Here is a 21,531-nt window from a genome sequence, read left to right on the forward strand (position 1 = left end):
CAACAGTACCCAATTGAGTCTTTCAATTTAAATGTTTATTGCTAACGTATATATGTATATTTATTTAGGTCTAGCAAGGTGGCAGTGTGCAAGTGATCCAGTCCGATGGTTGACGCCCTACCCTGATTTAAAAGAGTGCAGATCTGGTTGGGTTGTGAGTTTGAAAAAGAGAGTAAGTAAAACTCTTACATTACGAAATACAGTGGAGCATCGTTTATACGACGATCACTTATACGACGTTTACATTTATACGACGTTTTAGTGTGGTCCCAAATCATTCCTATTCATTTTAATGTAAAAATATATCGTTTATACGACGCGCAGAATCGGTTATACGTCGGTTTTTAGATTTTGTTCACGCTTATTTAATTTTTTATTTTTTCTTGTGTATTTTAAAAAAGGGCGGAATTTGCCAACATGAATGATACAGAAACGGGTGCCAACAAGAATGCTTGGATGACGACCGTAATTTTTACTAGATGACTGAAAAAACTAGACAATGTTATGAGGAGGCAAAAACGAAACATTTTGCTATTTATCGACCAATGTCCAGCGCACCCATCGATACTAATTATTTTGGAAAATGTAAAAGCTCTCTTTTTTCCTACAAATTGCACAAGTGCGCTTCAGCCATTAGATTTGACCGTGATTAGAAATCTAAAATTGCATTATAGAAAGCAGTAAGTTCAACTCGCTATTCAAAGCATTGTAGACTAATAGCAAGAAAATATAATTAAAGGTAACATACATACAAATTGCTCACTGCAATTTTTCTTCTTTGGTTATTTGTTTGTTTTGCTTTGTCTAATTTAGAAATTTATGTAAATCAACACGTTAAACATTAAAATTAACTGAAAACAGAGTTAGTTTCAGTTTTAGAAGTAAAAATCGATTATACGACGTTATCGTTTATATGACGTTTTTCGGTGGTCCCTTCGGCGTCGTATAAACGATGCTCCACTGTAGTTTATATCCATTAATGTATATTTTATTAATCTGTATTCTTCTATAAATAGATGGAAAATGGAGAGTCCATCAACAATGTAGCAACTGAACTGGCTCTGATGACTTACATTAAGCCTTTGTATGCGGATGATCTTAAAGATATTGCAGAAGTCATTCAGCAGACCTTATCTAGAGCTATTAATGGGATGGACAACTTCCATGATTTGTGGCATCGTTATCATGTTTTAAGAGAACTGTTGCAGGTATTTTCTATTTTTTTTATAATAATTAAATATAATTATATAATTTTTTACATTGTAATAAAATAATGTAATGGTTAAACTTAAAAACAGAAATTGTTAAAGAGTAAAAATTCTATAATGCGTGAAAGCTATTAAGTGCTTGACATTATATAAAAGTAAAAACATGCATACCAATATGGTAATCCTAGGATAAAAATTATATCTTATGTTTTGGAATGTGACTTTTGACAATTATGCATGTTTTTCATTTTTTGTAACAATAAATAATTTTATTTCGAAAACTAATCAGAAAATAAAGAAAATTAATCAAGTTAAAATGTCAAAAAATATATAATTCATCACATTAATTGTTCTACGGGGAGGTGGATGTAAATAGTTCTACTCTTAACATAATTTGTTCTGCAGAACTTTTAATTGTTCTGTGACATGTCGCATTTTCCATCACTTTTTGCTTATGAACAAGCAGTTTCACTACCTTACAAAAAATTATTGATTCCTCTATTAAAATAAAATAATAATCTTATGTATATTTCTTGCATAGTCACTTGTGGAAACAATCAGCAACCTGTTGAAAGATGGGCAGAATGCATGGAATGATCTTCCTATTAATGATCGTCGTAGAGTAACTTCATCTCTATTGGATGGGTTAGAAGAAAGTGCAATGCTATTGGCTCATTCATCTGGTATTGAAGACTCCTTCACACTAGCCGAAGCCAATATTTGTAAGTTTTCTACTTTTTCCTGTAATAATTATTTCATAGTTTAGTTTTTATATCTTTTTAGCATGTACTTGTCTGTTAATCAAATTTTTTCCTGTTGCATACTAATTTAATTAGAATTATTACCCCTACCCATTTACTTTAATATTAGTTTATGTAATAATACATTTATTTTCTAAATAAATTACTTAGTTATTACAGCTAAGTTAAGATTTAAAAAATTTAATATTAGTATGCAAACATTTTCAATTCTTATTTAAGAGAGTGCTTACAATTCATTTTATTTTTAATCATCTTTGTTCAACATTTTATGATATATGCACCAAAAATTCAGATTTTATCCGTTAATCATTTGATAGTTGATCACCTTATTTATTAACATTTTAATTTATTTAATAACATTATTATTAATTATTACTAAATTATTATTACTATATTTTCAGTGTTATCAGTTCAAGTAGTGAATGCTAGAACGACAAATGCAGTTCAGTTTCCAGTAATAAATGATTTTCGAGGTGAAACAGGCGAAACTGCATGGATACGTATGGACGACACTCTTGTTTTGCCAGCACAAACTTTATTAGATGTTTCAAAGCATGGTAAAAAACACACTTTAATGTATTTTTCTTATTAAATTCACATTCAATATGTCATTAAATAAATTTATTAAATAATTCACTAACTAATTATTCAATAACTTCTTCTCAATTTTCAAATGGATACTATTCATTTGTCAATTTCTTTGTTCTGAAATTATTATATTTTTTATCAGGAAGTTATTAGTACTAATGATTATTTTAATGTGCATATTTTAGGTCTTGCAAAAGTAGTATTTGTAGTATACAGTGGAATTGGAAATCTTTTGAAACCAGAACCAGGGTATTCTTTTCGAAGTGGAAAAGGGAATTCTAGTTGGCGTATAAACTCTAAAGTTATAGCAGCATCAATTGGAAAACCTGGAATGACAAGGCTGTCTCAACCAGTGATAGTTACTTTCAGACATTTAGAAGTAAGAATGGGGTTTATTTTTAGTATTATTTAGTTGAAAATTCATATTTTAGATAATTAGTAAATATATTAGTACCTGGTAGCAGAATTTACAAAGTCAACCTGCTGCACTTCATGCCTTTTGTCTGTGATCCACCATCATATTCTATTATTGTAAAAATTACATGCATTCAAAAATTTGCACATATAATGTAGATAAAAAAATTCTTAAAAATTCATGCTAAATTAATTCATATTTTTATGCACTACTATTTCTGAAGAATAAAATTACTATGCTGTAGCGTAGAACCAAACAATCAAAGTTTTTAAAAATAAGTGTATATATATTTTAATTTCTTAATTTTGTCCAAAATTTCAGTTTATTATAAAAAGTAAACTTTTTGAAAAATCATCAATTCAATTTTCTTTAGCTTTAGTACCTGCAGATTGCTAAACAAATAATTTTAAGAAACTGTAACAGAAGTGAAGTTTAGGTACAAAAGTGATTCAAATGGATATTTATTAGTGAAGTTTAGGTACAAAAAAATGTTTTTCTTCTCCTCTCAACAAACTTTTTTTTTTTTTAAATAACTTTTGATTGAAAAATAATCTGCAGCACTAGCTGCCGCTCTAGAGAATTTCTGCTCTGCTACCAAGAATTAGCAAACGTTGAAACTTAAGTATTAATTTAATTTCTTCAATTGTATTTAAACTAAATGTTTATTCGATTGTAGGAAGAAAATATGACCAATCCAATGTGTGTCTTCTGGGATTTTGACACGAGGTATGTTTATTTGTTTTAATATTCTCTCTATAACTGTCACCATTTCATTACAGCGGCATAAAATTTTTTATTCCTTTATTTCCCACAAAAGTAAACTTTTTTTTACAATTTGCAGAGAATGGTCTAATGCTGGCTGCTGGGTCCAATCCACAAATGCTACACACACTTCGTGTGCTTGCAACCACTTGACTAACTTTGCTGTAGTCATGGAAGTGACTGATGTAAAAGTATGTGATTTTTTTTGAAAGTATATTTTCATTAAAATATTTAAATTTTCTCAAAGTTTTGTGTATGTAGTATTCATCTTATGCATAAAGTTTTAAATACTTAGTAAGGGGTTTAAAATTTTAAAAATTGTTTCAAGCATTTAAATATGAAGTGCTAAATTTAAAGTGCTCTAAAATTTCAGATTTAATAACAGTAGAGCTTTGAGAATCTTAATGATTTGTTCTAAGTTACACTTTCAAAAGTATTCAGGTTTCCAGATAATACATTTCATGTGTATCTGGAAACCACAAGATAACTGTACACTGTTATCTTGTGAGAAATATAGAAAAAATTGTTGAGTACCCAGCTGTAAACAATTGCAGACGAAAGGAAAGCTGGGTATAAGAATTTCATCTGTGAAAAAAAAATTATTGTTTTTGCTGGCCTTTCAATCATAAGTTACATTAAATAAGCTTTGCTATTAGGTTTAAGGAATTGTTTATATTTATTATTAATAAAGTAGAATATATAAGTAGAATCCAAACGAATTTTTTTTAATAATTTTTTTTATTTTGTTATTTTTGCCATATAATACAGTTTTAATTACATATGTATATTAATTAATAACACAAAATTAAAAAAATTCCATGTATGAAATTTTAATCTGTAATGTTAAGAAAATAGCATTTTCAATCTTATGATTAACTGTGGCTTTATAGAAATATTTTCTATATAAATGAATTTTGTGAAAAAGTTTATAATTCTTACGTTTTCTTTTAGGAAGTACCAGTTCCTCAAGATATTTTGCATGTGACAATCACTGTAGGGTGCGTTATTTGCATCATCTGTCTAATTGTGACGATCATACCAATATTTCTATTAAGGTTAGTGATAGTCATTTACATTATTTTAGCACTAATATACGCTTACATTCTGCATAATAACAATAAATAAAGTGTGTTTAAATAAAAGTAATATACCAAATTCATTATATTGATAAGTGTCACTTAAAAAATTTAATATTTAAGTTTAGAATTATCTTCACTTGCAATATTCCTTGTTTAAATTGTTTGTTATTTCATAAAAACCTGCATTGTTTTGTGGGTCTACAATGTTGTTTTTTAAATTGGGGTCTTAATATTTTTAAAATATTATTAATTTAATAGTTTTCTAAATAATTTTTATTATAAGTTTAAAAAAATATTTAAAATTAAAAGTATATTTAAAATTAAAGTTATTTTTCATAAAGTGTATTTATCTACCTTGACAAATAAATATATATTTTTTTTCTGCAACAAATCTTAATACAACATTCAATAATTTTTAATGTAACAATAATTAAGTAGTAAAATATAATAAGTAGTAAAATTTTATATAAAAAACAGTACTGTTGTAAATAATATCTTATGAATTAAATACAATAAAAACCTGTATATTTTCTTATAAAAATAAAAACTAAGTACCTGATATAAATAAGTACCTAATATAAAGATAAATAAGTACCTGAGATAGACCTCATATATTGGATTATAAATGATGTTTACAATTTCATTATTCTATTTTAGGAGCTTGAACGGTGATGCTGTCACAGTTCACCGCAATATATTTGTATGTTTACTCCTAACCGAAATCGTGCTGGTTGCTGGTGTCGAACAAACGTGGGAACCGATTCTGTGCGCAATATTAGCAGCTGTTCTGGACTATCTACTCTTAGCTACCATCTGTTGGGCCTTCCTGGAGTGTTTTCAACTGTATGTAGAGCTAGCAGACATATCACAACCACAGAAATCTCGATGGGCCTGGTACTATGGTCTCGCCTATTGCGTGCCAGCTGTTATTGTCAGCATAGCTGCTATTGTAGATTGCAAAAGTTTGGGAACTGAACGTCTGTGCTGGCTTCGATCTGACAACTTCTTCATATTCAGCTTCATTGGACCAGCAGTTGGCATCTACTTTGTAAGTGCTATAATATTGACAAAAAAATCAAGTACAAAATTACTGCAGAGTTGTTTTAATATTACATTGTTATTTTTATTTCTATTATAAAAATCTTTCATAAAATTTTGATGTGATGTAAAATAGGAAACAAAATCGTAAATGATTTCTTATTACACTGTGTAATTTGAAACAATATTTCTCTGTCTCAAAATATATTTCAAACAATTGATTACAATCATTAACATTTATAATACAATGTTTTATGATTTACAATTATAAAACACTGTTTAAAGCAATGATTCAATTTTTAAAGAATTAACTTTTATGAACTATGTTTATGTAATTTGTTTCATTAAATATAAATAACATGAAAGATTGTCTTTAAATATTAAGAACTTCATTAAATTTTTATATTCAAATTATATAACAATTATGTACAAAATTTAAAAACAATATTTTGTGTATAAACTATATTTTTTATGTTACGATTGCTATGTTTATATAATTAAAGTTGGCAAAATTTAAGCTTCATAAGCAACATTTTAGTAACATAACATTTCTTTTCTCAAATATGTTATTTTGTGGTGTATAATGAACTAAATGGTTCTTCTGTATTATACTCATTTTCTGCAATTATTTTCAGGGTGGAATGGTATTTCTTTGTGTTGCCAGCTGTATACTTTGTCATCATTCCAGTATAACTACAACTATTAAAGGAAAAGAGGAAGCTAAGTTGTCTAAGATTAAAATACATATTCGACGTGCAGTTTTACTCATGCTGATACTAGGACTAACTTGGACTACCGGCCTCTTGTATCTACACCAGGAAACAATTGGTCTTGCCTATACTTTTACTGTCCTTAACTCCTGCCAAGGAATATTTATATTAATTTTTTACTGCATCACTGATGAAAAGGTAAATGTTCATTTCAGAAGCTTTAAATTTAAATCTCTGGAAACAAATTATTAATGTCCATATGTTTGTTTTTAAGCTAATTGTTTTTCCTCCTTGCTTCTAAGAGTCTTTTCCTTCACAATTTTATATTCTAGTTTTTGATTTATCTTTTCTCATTGTGTTTTGGAGAAATAATGCTTGATAACTTTAAGAATTTATGTGAATTTTTTTCTCAAAAAAGTAAAGCAATAAATTCATGGGGTTAGTTATTTTGGATAAATCTTGTGCATTTGTCTGTTTTTAGATCTTCTTAAATTTGCTTTTATCTTAAAACAGACAAATCGAAACAGACATCATCCAAGCCTGTATTCATCTATTTTACTATTGTTTAACCAGCTGAATATATATTTCAATGATGTTTAAAAATTCTCTTAATGTAAATTATCAAAAGAGAAAGATATTTTTAAAAATCTAAATGCAGTCAAACGTATAATGCTAAACTATCTTCAAAACACGCTGTGTTCAAAAATTCTACAAGCAAAGCTTTGTCAAAAATTTGCTTAAATTTTCGAGCAATGCCATCAATATCTCTAATTTTTTATCAGTGAATGACCTTGTATTTTACATATAATATCAGTAAATATCTCAAGTCAGTGAAATTTTCATATAGATGATAAAAAGCATGTTTAGAATTTTTTTGCTTGTCTACACATGATTTGGTCATAAGAAAAGGGAACTCCTAAAACTAAAAACTATGTTCATAGTTTATTTTAATTTCTTTTCTCTCTCTTTTTTCCCCCCTCATCAAATTGCACATGCATTCTTGATGCTAAACATCATTCCTCTGCTTCCTTTCTTCTCCAGAATAAATTTTTTAATAAAACAAAATTTAAAATAGTATAATTTTTTTTTGCAATAAGTTATCTAAATAGACTTTAATAAACAAAACCTTTCTTATTTACAGATCCAGCCTGAACTTGAACGCCTAGGTGATTGCCGCTTCCTCGGTTCTCTAAACCGCTCCAAAGGAAATCTTCCGCCACCAGCAGCTCTGAGCCCTGGCTCCCCTGGCCAACACAGTGTGGGTAACCCCTGCCCTCCCCTCTCTGTATGCACTCATAGTCCCTCAGGTATTTTTCCTGCACCCTAGACAGCATGTGTCTTCCATGCATGCAATTTGACCAATACTTTTAAGTTTTGTTCATTTTCGCTTTATGACCTCCCTTACATCGGCTGAGCTTTGATTTCCTTTCTTTTCTTCCAATTAATTTCATAATTAAAAATAACTTTTAAGTTAATTTTTTTATTTTTTAGAAAATTGAAATATGACTGTCAATTTTTAAGCAAAACTGCTGCTTGTAAGAATTCATTTTCTTAGTAAAAAAATTTTCATTTTATGCAAAGTCTTTAATTCCGTAATTGAAATATAATTAATGTAAAATAAATTTTTAAAAACTATTTTAATAACTTCAGAACTTAATAATAAAAGATGGAATTTGTTTTTTAAGCTTGTCATTTAATAAAATTAAATATAGCAGTAAACAATTTAGACATAAATTCATTCCCAGTTAAGAACTTAAAATTATAAGATCTTCAGTGTATTTTACTTTCAGTTTTTTTTCCCTCTTTAGGGCTGCTGCATGAAATTGTTACTTTGCATTTATTTTTATAATATTTATTTTTCTTTGAGACTTTGTATCTTTGTTATCTTTTCTTTTTAATAGCCTAACTATTCCCTTTCCAAACCTGCTGGTCAGATACCTTGGGCTAAACATGTTTTTTTCCCTTAATACTTCATGAAAATTGTTTTTATTTGTACATTATACTACTATCATAGAAATTTAACAAATTTATCCAGTTTACCAGTTTAAAAAGTTGTAAATTTTTTTGAAGAAAATATATATTTGCCTATTTTATAATTGTTTATCTCACACCAGTCAAATATTTATCAGAAATTTTGTGCACAAAGCTAAAACATTTAAATCTAAATTCATGCATTAATAATAATTTTTAATTTTTTAAGCATATAATGTATTTAGTAGAAAATCAAAAAGACAATATTTAATTGTTTTACTTGTGCATAAAAATAAAGTAACTAATAAACTATGGTATAAAGAAAAGATTTTAGTAACATAACACACCTAAACATGAACACATACTTCAGCAGTTTAAAAATAAATCTTGTACTAAAAAATTGATTTGAACCACATAATTTTTTATTGAAATTGAATAAATATTTCATCTAGGGTTCTAATATTTCTTAATTAAGTCTTAAACAGTACTGTTTACTGAGAAATATCAGGTTTATAGCAAAATTTCCTTTAAAATGGATGAAATTATTTGTAATATTTTAGAAAAATGTTTATTTAAATTTAAAAATTCACACTATTATACAAATCTTTTGATTTAAACAAATAAATAAATAGATTGCCACTTGCTTGGTTGTGAAAATGCAAGAATTTACTAACCTCAAATGATACTCATACTATTGCATCTTGTGCTTTTTCATTTTGATTTTACATTAATGTTTTTTACTAATGAATGGAATGCTTAACACAATCATCATTTTTAAGGTGCGAATTTTATCTATTGCTTACAAGAGGAAACGATAAATTATTTTGCTAGCTGTAAAAAAAAAGCTGCCTTGTATATAAAAAAAAATTTAAACAAAATGTAGTGATAAACAAATTTACATTTGTACAAAAATTTCTTAGAAGTTATAGTATTGAGATAAGATGAATTCTTAGTGAAAAAAATCATAACTTCTATGTACGTCATAAGTGATGAATGTGTTAATAACATATGCTAACTACTAAAAATTTATATTTAATTAAAATGAGATTTCTAAATTATTCTTTTTTATTGTAGGAGGTATGTCAGGACATCGAAAGCCCCCACAAACAAGGAAATTGCTCTGTCAACCTTACTTCCACAACACTAGGTATGGATATAACTAAAATTATTATTTTTCTAGTTATTAATTAATCTTTCTTATGTTGTATAACTCACTTTTGATTTTATTCTATCAAGTTTATCGGGATAACTTATACACACGCCGTCAATCAGTTTTTTAAAACTTCTAGTTGTTCAGGAACTATTCTGCCAATTTATGTTTTAAATAATTTCTTTTGCTATGTAAAATGACGTTCTTAAATATGATGTAAAATATTGTATACTTTACAATTCATAATTTTTTCGGATATTATTAAATAACATAATAAAAAAAATGTTAAACTAATAATAATTTATTGCATGAAATTATCCTTTGATAAAGGTGTTTTACAATTGTGTGTTAGCATTTTCTGATTCACCTAAAAAGTTCACGAAATATGGCAAAATATGCAGAAAGTAAAATTAACAGCAAAAGGTGAAAACTTAAGACCACTCACCTTACCAAACTGTTGAGACTGTATTTCACAGATTACGTCAACCCCCTATATTTTGGGAGTCAGAAATCCAAATTCGTGGGTAAAAAAGGTGTGTTTATTCAGAGAATATGAATTTTTGTGTCTGATTTCGCAACCTAAAATATCGTAATTAGCATATTTGAGGTGCATTACTACTGAAGTATAAAAGAATATAGCAAAAAATATTTTACAGTTCCAAATTTCTATTTTACAGCCATAAGTCACAATAATGATAAACAAAATATGAATTATACTGGCAGAGGGCTAGTAATTTTCACTTCAGGTTTAACTAAATAAAACTAAACTCAGTGGCGCGACAGCCCATCGACGGTCGGATTTGAAAGCTCTCTTGCGCTTTCGAACATGATTAGTACAATTGGCACTTCTGTCAGAGTGAGAAAATTTTTTCCAAGAAATTTTTTTTCACTTAGTAAATAAGAATGATACAAAAAAATAAGCTTGAAATTTTTTCAAAACTTCAATCTTTTTTTTTTTTTTACTACAGCAAACCAATTATTTTGAGGAACGGCATTTTCCCTCCCAACAGCAGCACTGCCTTAATATAAAACAATCAAAATACTCATTAAAATATTATTAAGTTGTCATAAATTTCGCCATATTCATATGTAACCTGCATGTTCTTGACTGCATTGTTTTTAAATATAAAGTAAATATAAATTTAAAAGCTTCATACAGATCACAAAACTACTAAGCCAAAAGAACAAAATGTCAATTTCAAAATAACTGAATTATATAATATTTAAAATTACTTACGCTTTCCGGCACGCAGATTTAGCATCATTTTTCAAAAACCATCTCTGTTTATGCAGACTGTCAATCGAAGTTAACCTATATGTTCTGCATCTATTGGAATCCCCAGAAAGCTTAAACGTCCATGAATGTTTCACTGAGGGTAAAGCTATAAATTTCCGTAGAGCGTGTTTTTGGAAGCTAAGGAGCGAAGGTTCTCATATGTAGAAGTAATGAAGAGGTCAAGATTTAGTCCTAGAATGCAAAGATCCAATCAAAATTTATTCAGAGTAGTCCTTTTTTTCTGCGCACAGTACACAATACTGTATTACTGTTTTTAAAACTTATAATCAAGTTTTAAATGCAATATTTATTTCAATTAACTGTGTAGTAGTTTTTGAAATTAATTTCTTCTTTTTATTGTTAGGTCCCCTATATACCACATCAATCAGCAGCCCAATACAGGAGAACCATACGGCTGAAATAGCTAAAGTTCCCCAGCAAGTTTACGGACTACAAAAAGCTGCTGAGGTGTATTCCCAAAATAATGGACCAGGAATAAATCATCAAGAATCTCCATGTAAAGTTTGGCTGCCTTACGAGTGGCAACGTCGGCTGGATCGACAGTATTTGGGAACTGGTGACTTATACGGCCCTTTCACTGAACACATCTACGAAAGTGTCGATGGTGATTACGGATATTCTGGACATCCAAGGTCTCTCGCTGGCGAGTATTGCTACCGATCTGATGTTAGCCAACATTCATCATCCAGCTACGGTTATGACCAGAGACCACTTTTGATTTTGCCTCGTCACCCCGGTCACGGGGATTACGGTACTGGAAGACGTCACTCCCCAGACAAGCACCGCCGGCGGCACAGAAACCACAGGCGTTCTGTCGACGACACAAAAGCAGACAATATTTCTACTGTGGTTGTTGAACAGGACCACATTCAAAATGACATTGAGAGAGGTGGCAATCAAGTGCAACAGCAACAACAGCCACCAACAACCGAAGAGAACGAATGGAATCTCCCGGACTTGCTGCGTTGTCCCGTTGACAACACGGTTGTGATGGCTGTGCTTGATGGGGAGAAAGTGGTCAGTCGTGTGCAACCGGAATGTCCGCATTACAATCTCAGTACTTACTGTTGATAATCAGCTTGTATATATTTATTTGTATATAAAAAATGAAAAGTATTCGTGTGTGGCGGCATTTATTAAAGGGAAGAGAGCATACGTTTGCTTTGCCGTAACTAGGAACAATGCTGGACAGATGGTGAAAAAAAAAGAGTCTTGCCTGCCGAGCTTTTTGCATTGCTGCATATGAACTTTCTGAAAACTGCTGAGCTTTTACATCGCAGCTAATAACTCAAAGCTCAATGGAATAATAATAAATAGAATATATTTATTTTACACAATTAGTCAATCACGAGAAGTGCTGGAAAAAAAACTGAATTTTGAAGAACTTATATAATTTTTTTTCAAGTTAATTTTGCTTCGCTAGTTACGGCTTTGCATCCAGGGCAGCTAGTCGTACAGGGCCTAGTCCGGCTTGATTTTTATGTTGATTTTTTTTAATAAAAACGAAGGAAAAAAATAGAGTATGTGATGTACTCAAGATTACTATTTCTGTTTTTGCTGGATGTCTTAATTTAATTATGATTCAATTAAAGGAATTGCAATTCAACTATGCTTTTCCTGATTGTGATAGATATTTCTTTTTAAGTAGTACTAGATTCAAAATTTAAAATATTTAATTTATTGTGCCATTAGTTGTTGTTCTATTTGATGTACTTCTTTTTATTTAACACTTTATCTACCAAGGAAAAGTAATTAGGCTACTAAAGTTTGGTACTTTATAGAGTAAGTTATTATTTTTTTTAACTGTTAGATTGTCAAGTCTCTCATGACAATTTTCTCATTGCAATTCAATATTTTTTTTTTAAATGCCCAACTAGGCTTTTAACTAATAAAATGACTTTCAGTCTGTGTGGTAGATAAAGTGTTAAAATTCAATAATTTTTTTCTGAATTACGAATAATTAGTTTAAGGAAAAAGTAACATTGATTATATTCTTACAATTTATTATTTTGAAGAATTTTTACAGAAAATTACCTAATGTCAGATGGCATTTTAATGATTACAAATTTTATTAAATTCATAGAAATTTTTCTAGAAGAAACTTATTTCTTGCTTACATTTCTTTATTTTACAAACTGGAAATATAGATTAATCATTGTAGGTTCTCATTTTATATCATTTTCTCTATATATACGTATCTCATCGAAAATGTATTTTCATTTACAAACTGGTGATCTTTCTGTTACTTTTTTTTAAAGAGAGAGACTTAAACCCCCCATTTCCCAATGTTGTGTTATAGTCTAAAAACATTCATATTTTGAGGATATTTTTCCCAGTGGGAGAAAAAAAAAATGAAACCTTTTTTAAGTGATGTAAAACATGTTCCTTTACTTGTGCATTCATTTCAATGTTTATATGTGATACACAGAGTTTTTCTGTACCGTGTTCAATATGCTGTGTTTGTGTTTCTGCAGTCCAAGAAAAAAAAATTTGGAGGTTGTATGTGTTTTCCATTATTTTGGACTGTTGTTTATACAAATTGCTTTGATTTCATCGTTTTAATTGCTATCATTGTAATTATGTTTTTCTAAGGTTATATGGAAGCTGTTCATATTGTGTCAGAGCTAATAAATTTTAAAATCTATTTCCTTTGTTTTCATTATTTATACTTGCATTTAAATCAGTAATGTATTAAGTACAGTCAATAAGTGGCCATTAAATCAAAACTGTAGTATTGAAAAAATTTAGTTGAAATAGAGATGAATGAGTGGCAATCGTTAAATTCAAAGAATTAGAAGCCTGTAACTTGAGAAAGTCTGTCCTTGAAAGACTTGTGTCTGAAGACTTGTCTGTCCTTGAAAAAGGGACATACAATATAACCGTCAATACATAGCTAGTAAAAAAATTTACTAACCTTTTTCCTGAACTAAACATACCATGTTTTTGATTTAATTTCCACTGACTCATTATTTATAAGGTGTATCTAAATTAGTATATGCAAAATAAACAGGCAGGGTGTTTTGTAAAAACCGCCATTAATATGTAATTTCAGAATCCCCGTCAAAAATTAGAAGAAAAAAGTATACAACACACCAATACGTTAATATTAAATAGAGGAAAAAATTATATCCAAATTTGACAAATTAAAGTACGTACGGGACTACAGAGGGATGTAATAAACAATTCTGACTTGATTGCAGGAAGAAACAAAAAAATGATTAAAAGACAAAAGAAATATTTTCAAATACTATGTTATAGTTAAATAAAGATCTAATGTGGATTTTCATGCATGTCAAATAAAATATAGTTAACTAAACTTTTGAATTATATCAAATAAAGTAATAATAATAATAAAGAAATAAAAATAATAATAAAATTCTTTCAAAAAGTACATATACTTTTTGAAATATTTTTGATAGAATTTTATTTTTTCATCGAAACAAAAAATAAGATGGACAGAATATATTTTCATTAAATAATAATTCTTTTAAAAATTAATCACAACAAAATTTAACAAAAATTAGTGTAAAGTTATAAAATTAAAGTTGTCGTAATGTACTGCAAGAACTATATCGCAGAATGCTTAAATATATAATTAGAATAATGGCATTGCAAGGATTAAATTTGAAAAACTGCTAAATTGAATGAACCTTTCTTTTTTTTTTTTTTTTTAATGAACAAAATTTCATCTTAATAATTTATTTTTTACAATAAGGCAGTCACTAACATGGGTGTCACTCTTCAGCCCTGGGGACTAAAATCAGTTATGATGAGAAAAATTAGCGGCTTCAATTCCATCAATTAACATCTCTTCCACATTTATTCGCTTAAATTAAATGTTCCTTTAAAATGAAACATATTTGCTGTTAAAATTTAAAAAGAAAACAATAAAAAAACTATATTTTAATGAAAACATTGTTATTTTTCACAATTATTGCGAAATAACCAAGTAATGATGTAACACTGCAAAGAAAGAATGCAATTGATTGAACTTCAATGCCTGCTTGTGTAAACCAAATTTGTACAATTGCTGAATCTAATCCCCGCAAACATATTGGTACACTGGTCTTAAGTTAAATCAGGATTTTTTTTTTTTTTTTAAATTATAGTGCTTGATGAAAAAATATTGGTATAAGTAGAGATATGAATGATTTCAGTACTCAATCGACTGCAAATCTTTTTTCATTATACTAGCAACTACATTTTAGGTCTGTTTCCAAAATATCTTTCTAAACTGGGTTACATACTATGTTTTTAGTTGAAATGCACTCATAGTTTAAGACGTGTATAAATATTAATATTATATACATAGATAAACATATATTTAGATATAAATAAACAGAATTTCGTAAAAACCGCCTTTGGTATGTGATTTTAGAATTCCTATAAAAAATTAGACACAAGGAGTCACATTAATATAAAATTGAGGAAAAAATTAGATCGAAATTTGACAAATCACAGCACAGGAATACAAACAGATGTAATAAACAAGACAGGTTTGATGGCAGGAGGAAACAGAAAAAGGATTGAAAGACAGTAAAAACATTTTCCAGTTTTAACCACAATTACATTAAAAAGTTAGTGGTTTATTATTCAGTTATAGATATGAGAAATATACAAAGTTAGCTGTTACTTTGTTCAGCTTGCTAAAAAAAAATTTATAAAATAAAGAGAATTACTTTTTAGAAAAAATAACCAAATTGATGTAATATGTAGGCCATTATCACGGAAAGGTAAATTTCAGAGTCAGTGAGCTATAAATTTCTAAATATTCTCATGAACAAAGGTTCATTAATTTGTCAAAAAACAAGTTTTGAATTTTTTTTTAAAGTGGCACGCATGGTCATAAAGATAAATGGCATTATGTTGTAGTTCAATCCGCATAAATAACAAAAAAATTCCACTTAAGAAATATAATTTTGTAACACAAAATGTGTGGAAATGCACAAATAACTTAACTTAAAAAGAGTCAAAGCATTTTATTGTTCTTTGTGTGTATTTCTCTCATAATTATACATAAGCACTAAGACTATCCTCCTCTATTTTAACCTTTTTACTGTTGCAAATACGAAAATTACCATTTCTAAACACACTAACTTTAAATTATAGAAAATATTAGTGCCAAAAAGCAACCAGTTTCTATCGTAAATACTGAGTTTGCAGTTAACCCAGTTAAGGAATAAATCATTACTTTTTTTTTTGTATAAAATTATCAGCAAATTCCATTATTATTATTTTTTTTTGTATATTTTCATGTAAAGTAAGGTTTCTTCCAGTTTTAGAATTATAATTTACTTTCAATTGACAACAAAAAACAAAATCTAAAATGTTTTTTTAAAAAAACATTTACAATGAATACTCAAATACAAAAATAAACAAAATAGTAGAGTAGTAATAGTAAATACAGTAAAAGTTAACTTTAATAAATATTTAGCACAAAATATGAACTTTTGACATAAAAAATAAATAACTTAATAAGTGCTGCTGGATCATTCAGTTACGATGCCATTTTCTTTATTTGAAAATTAACAGATACGCAAATCTCATTTTGTCAAATCCTCCCCTTCACAAAAACATAAAGATAATAGGTAGGTACTTTATTTACATCGACACTAGAGCTGCACAATGGGCTATTGGTGACTGTCTGGGAAACATCCCAGAGGATGATCTGAAGACATACCATTGCAATTTTGATCCTTTGCAGAGGAGATGCCTTCCCTGCTTTGGTAGCCCGATGACCTGCGCATTAAGTTGAGCACTTTAAGGTAGAACATTTTAATGAGGATCGAAACCACACGCCCTCGGTTGCTACGCAGGCTGATCAAAGTAATGGTTACTGACCGCAGTCAATAATGCTCGACTTCGGTGTTCTACTCGAAATGGTGTCCTTACGATCAGTCCACTGCAGGACAAATTTTTAATGCGAGTAAATTGCTTGATTTTATTAAGAACCAAAAAATTTACTCCATTCATTTTGTTCTTTCTAACATAACTTAGTTTTTAAACATTCAATTTATATTAATTTTAAATTAGTTGGTTTTATAGAAAAATTTGTTTAATAGCGTAACTATAAGACAGGTAAAGACACGGTTCCCAGTTGACACAGTAGCGTGTTCTACTGGGAACCGTGTCTTTACGATCAGTCCGGGGCACATAAAGATGAATAACACATGCAGATGAGGATATGTCAGGTGTCTTGGAAAGAGAGGTATTGAAAAATATATTTGGTGGTTAAAATAACAAACAAATGGTGCATGACTAAGACTTAATTTGGAGCTAATACTGCTTAAGGAACTAGATATCATTCATTACATTCAACCACAAAAACTAAAAGGGAAATGCAGTCAGGACGCATGAAGATTGCCCCATGAAACTTATTTTCCTTACAGGATTTGGGTTATTTATATCTAAATAACTTCAATTAAAAGAATACTGGCTTTAACTTCAAAAAAAATAACCGAGTAAGGAATACTGGACAAGTATTACCAGACAATGACTCTTTACCTCAAAAATAGTAAGGAATACAACAGGTTGGGATAATTACCTAATTATTCAAGACATTCTTTCTTGTTGAAGAAAACGAAATAAAAATACTTGTTGCACCAAATAATACTTTGAATACATCATGATCATACTTATTGAAAACATGAAGTAATCAATGCATCATTACTGTTTTGTCACTTTATAGGGTTATATAACATATGAAATGCTTGATCATTTAATAAGTAGCCAGAGGAACAAATCATTCTAAAAACTAAAAATTATTAGTTCAATCTTTGACTTATGGCTGATAAAATAAGTATACCACAATAGCATGTTAAGCATTAATGGGAAAGATTAAGATTTATGAACCAAGTTACTTTAATACACATACAAGTTCATGTGAAATCTGCAAACTAAACAGTCAATTTTTAACAATCACATGAATAAAAGAACTGTAAATTCAGGGTTCCCACTCTATGATGAGATTGAAATTCAAGGACTTTCCAGGACTTTTCCAAGGACCTCAACAAAATTTTCAAGGACCTTAATCTAAAACCAATTTTAAAAATTATTCTCTTCTATTTTACTAGAAGCAATAATGCTTGTTGTGGCAATAATTAATTTCAAATATAATACCTAAATGCTTTGCCTATATAGAGAGAAGAGAGTATATGTATTATGGACTAAAATTTATATTTTTTTAAAAACAACCCTACTGGTTTTACATATTAATTCACAAAATCATTTTCGGCACAATCTATAACTAATGGTAATGAGGTGTTAATGGTGAAATCCTTTAATCATGTGTATTTCCATGTGAAGGCTGCATGAAAGACAGAGCTAATCTTAGGTATTCCATGACTATTCCAAAACCCCCTCCTCTCCTCTATTAAACATCGTTTCTGAAATTATTCATCCATAATTTACACAACCTTCTCTAAATGTTATGCAGCAACAATTCTTTCTGAAAATAAAAATTAGAAGGAACATATCCCATTTTCACCATGTTTAAAATGTTGGACCAATTTCCATATTACCTGTTTTTTCCAAAATCATTGAAAAAGCTCTAGCTCATTGGTTCTCAACAGGGGCGATACCGCCCCCCTGGGGGCGTTGGAACTATGCTGAGGGGCGGTGAACTTGTTTTGGGCAGTAGGGGGGCGTTGGGTATGTTTTGGGCGGTAGGGGGGCGTTGAGTATGTTTTGTCATTCAAATTTAATTTTAAAACTTACAAATAAAATTATTAAATTAAGATTAATTTAATAAAAAAAATTTATAATAAGGAAAAAATGATTAAATTAATATAATAAATAAAGATTATCCTATACACTATTTGAAACAGCAATGAAACGAACTTATACGACACCTATTCTTCGATCCGAACCAACACAGCTCAGCGCATGAGCCAGTAGTTTTTGCCTCTGACTCATTCAAGCCATTTGGTTGAAATTGCAGTACATGCGCATTCAGTATGAATGTTTGATTGGACCCCTGTTTCTTATAATGATTTTCGTTAGCTTTCTTGCGGTTTTTTTTCCCCAGTTTCGATTAGATCTCATAGTTTATTTGGCCTGGTACATACGCGAATTAATTCTTTATAGTATCATAAAGTATTTATTAATTTTGAGAAATAGTTGATTTTCTTTCATCGTTTGTATTTTGCTGACACCAACAATGTCGGTTGACAAAAAGAAGTGTCATCAATACAGTGTCACGTACTTGAAGTTGGGATTTGTTCAATTACTGTTGAACTCACAATTACCTATGTGTTTACTTTGTAATAAAGTTTTATCTAATGAAGTAAGGAAATCTTACCGTTAGCAAGAGCATTTGCAAAAAACTAGATACAGATTTGTCATTTTTGACGAACGTCTTTTTTCACGTTTCTGAAGGCACCTTCGGTCTCAGGGTTACTAGTAACGTCATCACAAAAATGCGACGATGGTTTGATCGCTTCTTATATTATATCAAACTTTATTGCTAAATCTGGGAAAGCTCAAGCCATCGGAGTAGAGTTGATACTGCCAGTTGTCAAGGAAGTTTTAGAAACAGTTTTACATCATCCAATGTAATAAAAAACTATCCCATAAGCAACGATTCAGTGCGGCGATGAAATGATGAGATGGGTGAAGACGTTGAAATTTCTTGATGCAAACTTTTGATGTCCAACGAATTTTCCCTTCAAGTTGATGAATCTACCTTGCCAGGTAATGCAGGCTTTACTGTAGGCATAGGTCCGGTTTGTAAAGGAAGGGAAAATTATTCAAGATATTCCTTTTGCAGGAAGCTTGATTCTAGATATCAAAGGTAAATCTATTTTTAGTACTGTCAAAGATTATTTTAAAGAGAAAAACATTCCTCTTGCGAATATTATGTCCATTGCCACTAATAGGCTCCTGCAATGGTGGGTCGACATCGTGAGTTTATCTCCCTTTTGGAAAGGGAGGTACCAGGTATTTTAGCTGTTCACTGCGTGATTCACAGACAGTATTTAGTAAGAAAAAATCTCAGTGACCGTTTGCATCAATCATTGCAATATGCCGTATCTGCTGTGAACAAAATTCACAGTAATGCTCTCTAAGATCGATTATTTAGACAACTGTGTACGAAAAACGATGAAGAATTCAATCGCGTGCAATATACACCGAGATTCACTGACTTTCCAAAAGCTTCTGTCTCAATAGGTATCGGAATCTTTTCGACTCTGTGCTTGAGTTCCTCGAAAACAGAAATGTAGCTCTAAGAGACAGATTGCTAGAATTTAAGAAAGACTTTGGCTGATTTATCTGTAAAATTTAATGGCATTAATTTACAACTTCAAGGCGACGAGCTCAATTAGATCCCTACAAAATAAGTTATTTTCGCCTTTCTAAAAAAATTGCTTTTGTTTTCGCAGAATTTTGGTTGGAATGAGTTCAGCCATGCAGGAAAAATTCTCTCTGATGATGCACATGCACAAGAATATTGTCAACACCTTGACTCTTTGCACATGGACTTTTCTTACCATTTTAAAGATGTTTTGTTCCCTCGAAGTCCCTCAATGGGTTTATGAACCCTTTTGTAAATATTGAAGCAGCAGAGGTTCAGATTTACGAGGAATTGATCGAACTTTTAACTAATGAAACTTTGAAATGGTGATCGTCTCACAGAATTTTTACTTAACACTACAAAGACTGAAATACCTATATTGCTCAAAAGCAGTCAAAATGACTGCATAGAATAACTAATGAATAAAGAAAGCATAACTAATGTATAACGAAATTTGTTTAAAATAAAATTTAATATTTTTGTTATTATTTTCAGTTATATAACAAATTATTTGTAAATATTAACAATAAAAAATTATATGTTGTACAAAAAGTTACAAAATTCTAAGAAATTGTGTTATCATTGTTTTTCTAATTGAAATTAAAAGGCAGTCAAAATGACTTCCATGGGCAATGTAGTGTTAAAGGTAACAGAGGTCTCTATCTTGGACTGTAGACTATCGTTAAAATTTTTTTAATTGCCTTCCCTGCCTCCCAACTTGTCGAATGTGGATTCAGTGCTGTTACGGATGAAAAGAAGAAATCGACTCGAAATTGTGCAAACGTGGGTATTTACATCTTCATCTCACTAAAAGTATTGAACCGAGCGTTAAGGAATTACTGTCTGAACTATTAAGTACAATCATCCCACTAACATAGTTACTTGAATGTTTCGTTGATACTACTTTTTAGTGTAACAAAATTATTTTGGGTGTTATTTTAATTATCTAATTTAGAATCAATTATTCTTTTTAAGCATAGGTTTCTTAGTTGTATTTTTTTTCTTCATTAAACGTATTTATTTTGATCATAACAAATAGACGGCGATTACCTGTCGTGAGAAAATTATCGAGTTAATTTATTCTTTTTTAAAAAAACCAAACAAATTCAAAGCGTAAAAAAATTGCTTAAGAAATTTGCCTCTTATAATTCAGCACACATCCCTCTGTCCCCATGCTCAAAATAACAGGATTTTTATAAAGGGGGGCGTTGAAATATTTTTTGCTCCTCAAGGGGGCGGCAGCGTTAAAAAGGTTGAGAA

At 29.6% G+C, this 21,531-nt stretch overlaps 1 protein-coding gene across 14 annotated transcripts in view; it reads left to right on the forward strand.

Annotated features, from left to right (window-relative positions):
- The window catches only part of LOC107437002 (latrophilin Cirl), a 271,860-nt gene extending 258,237 nt beyond the window's left edge, over positions 1-13,623 (forward strand). For 7 of the 14 annotated variants that reach the window (XM_087157642.1, XM_087157644.1, XM_087157650.1 and 4 more), the window contains 13 exons: positions 69-172; positions 1,017-1,208; positions 1,750-1,930; positions 2,371-2,526; positions 2,743-2,936; positions 3,649-3,698; positions 3,814-3,925; positions 4,686-4,789; positions 5,471-5,861; positions 6,487-6,759; positions 7,703-7,846; positions 9,607-9,679; positions 11,323-13,623. In XM_087157642.1, the coding sequence (XP_087013768.1) occupies positions 69-172; positions 1,017-1,208; positions 1,750-1,930; positions 2,371-2,526; positions 2,743-2,936; positions 3,649-3,698; positions 3,814-3,925; positions 4,686-4,789; positions 5,471-5,861; positions 6,487-6,759; positions 7,703-7,846; positions 9,607-9,679; positions 11,323-12,050 (2,702 nt within the window). In that variant the 3' untranslated portion in view covers positions 12,051-13,623. Of the gene's footprint in view, positions 1-68; positions 173-1,016; positions 1,209-1,749; positions 1,931-2,370; positions 2,527-2,742; positions 2,937-3,648; positions 3,699-3,813; positions 3,926-4,685; positions 4,790-5,470; positions 5,862-6,486; positions 6,760-7,702; positions 7,869-9,606; positions 9,680-11,322 lie in introns of all 14 variants that reach the window. The other 7 variants (XM_087157643.1, XM_087157651.1, XM_087157647.1 and 4 more) reach the window with 2 other exon arrangements.
- The last annotated feature ends 7,908 nt before the right edge of the window (positions 13,624-21,531 follow it).

Source organism: Parasteatoda tepidariorum, chromosome 2, assembly GCF_982258835.1.
Source record: "Parasteatoda tepidariorum strain Cologne lab strain chromosome 2, Ptep-v5.0, whole genome shotgun sequence".
Classification (NCBI taxonomy): domain Eukaryota; kingdom Metazoa; phylum Arthropoda; class Arachnida; order Araneae; family Theridiidae; genus Parasteatoda; species Parasteatoda tepidariorum.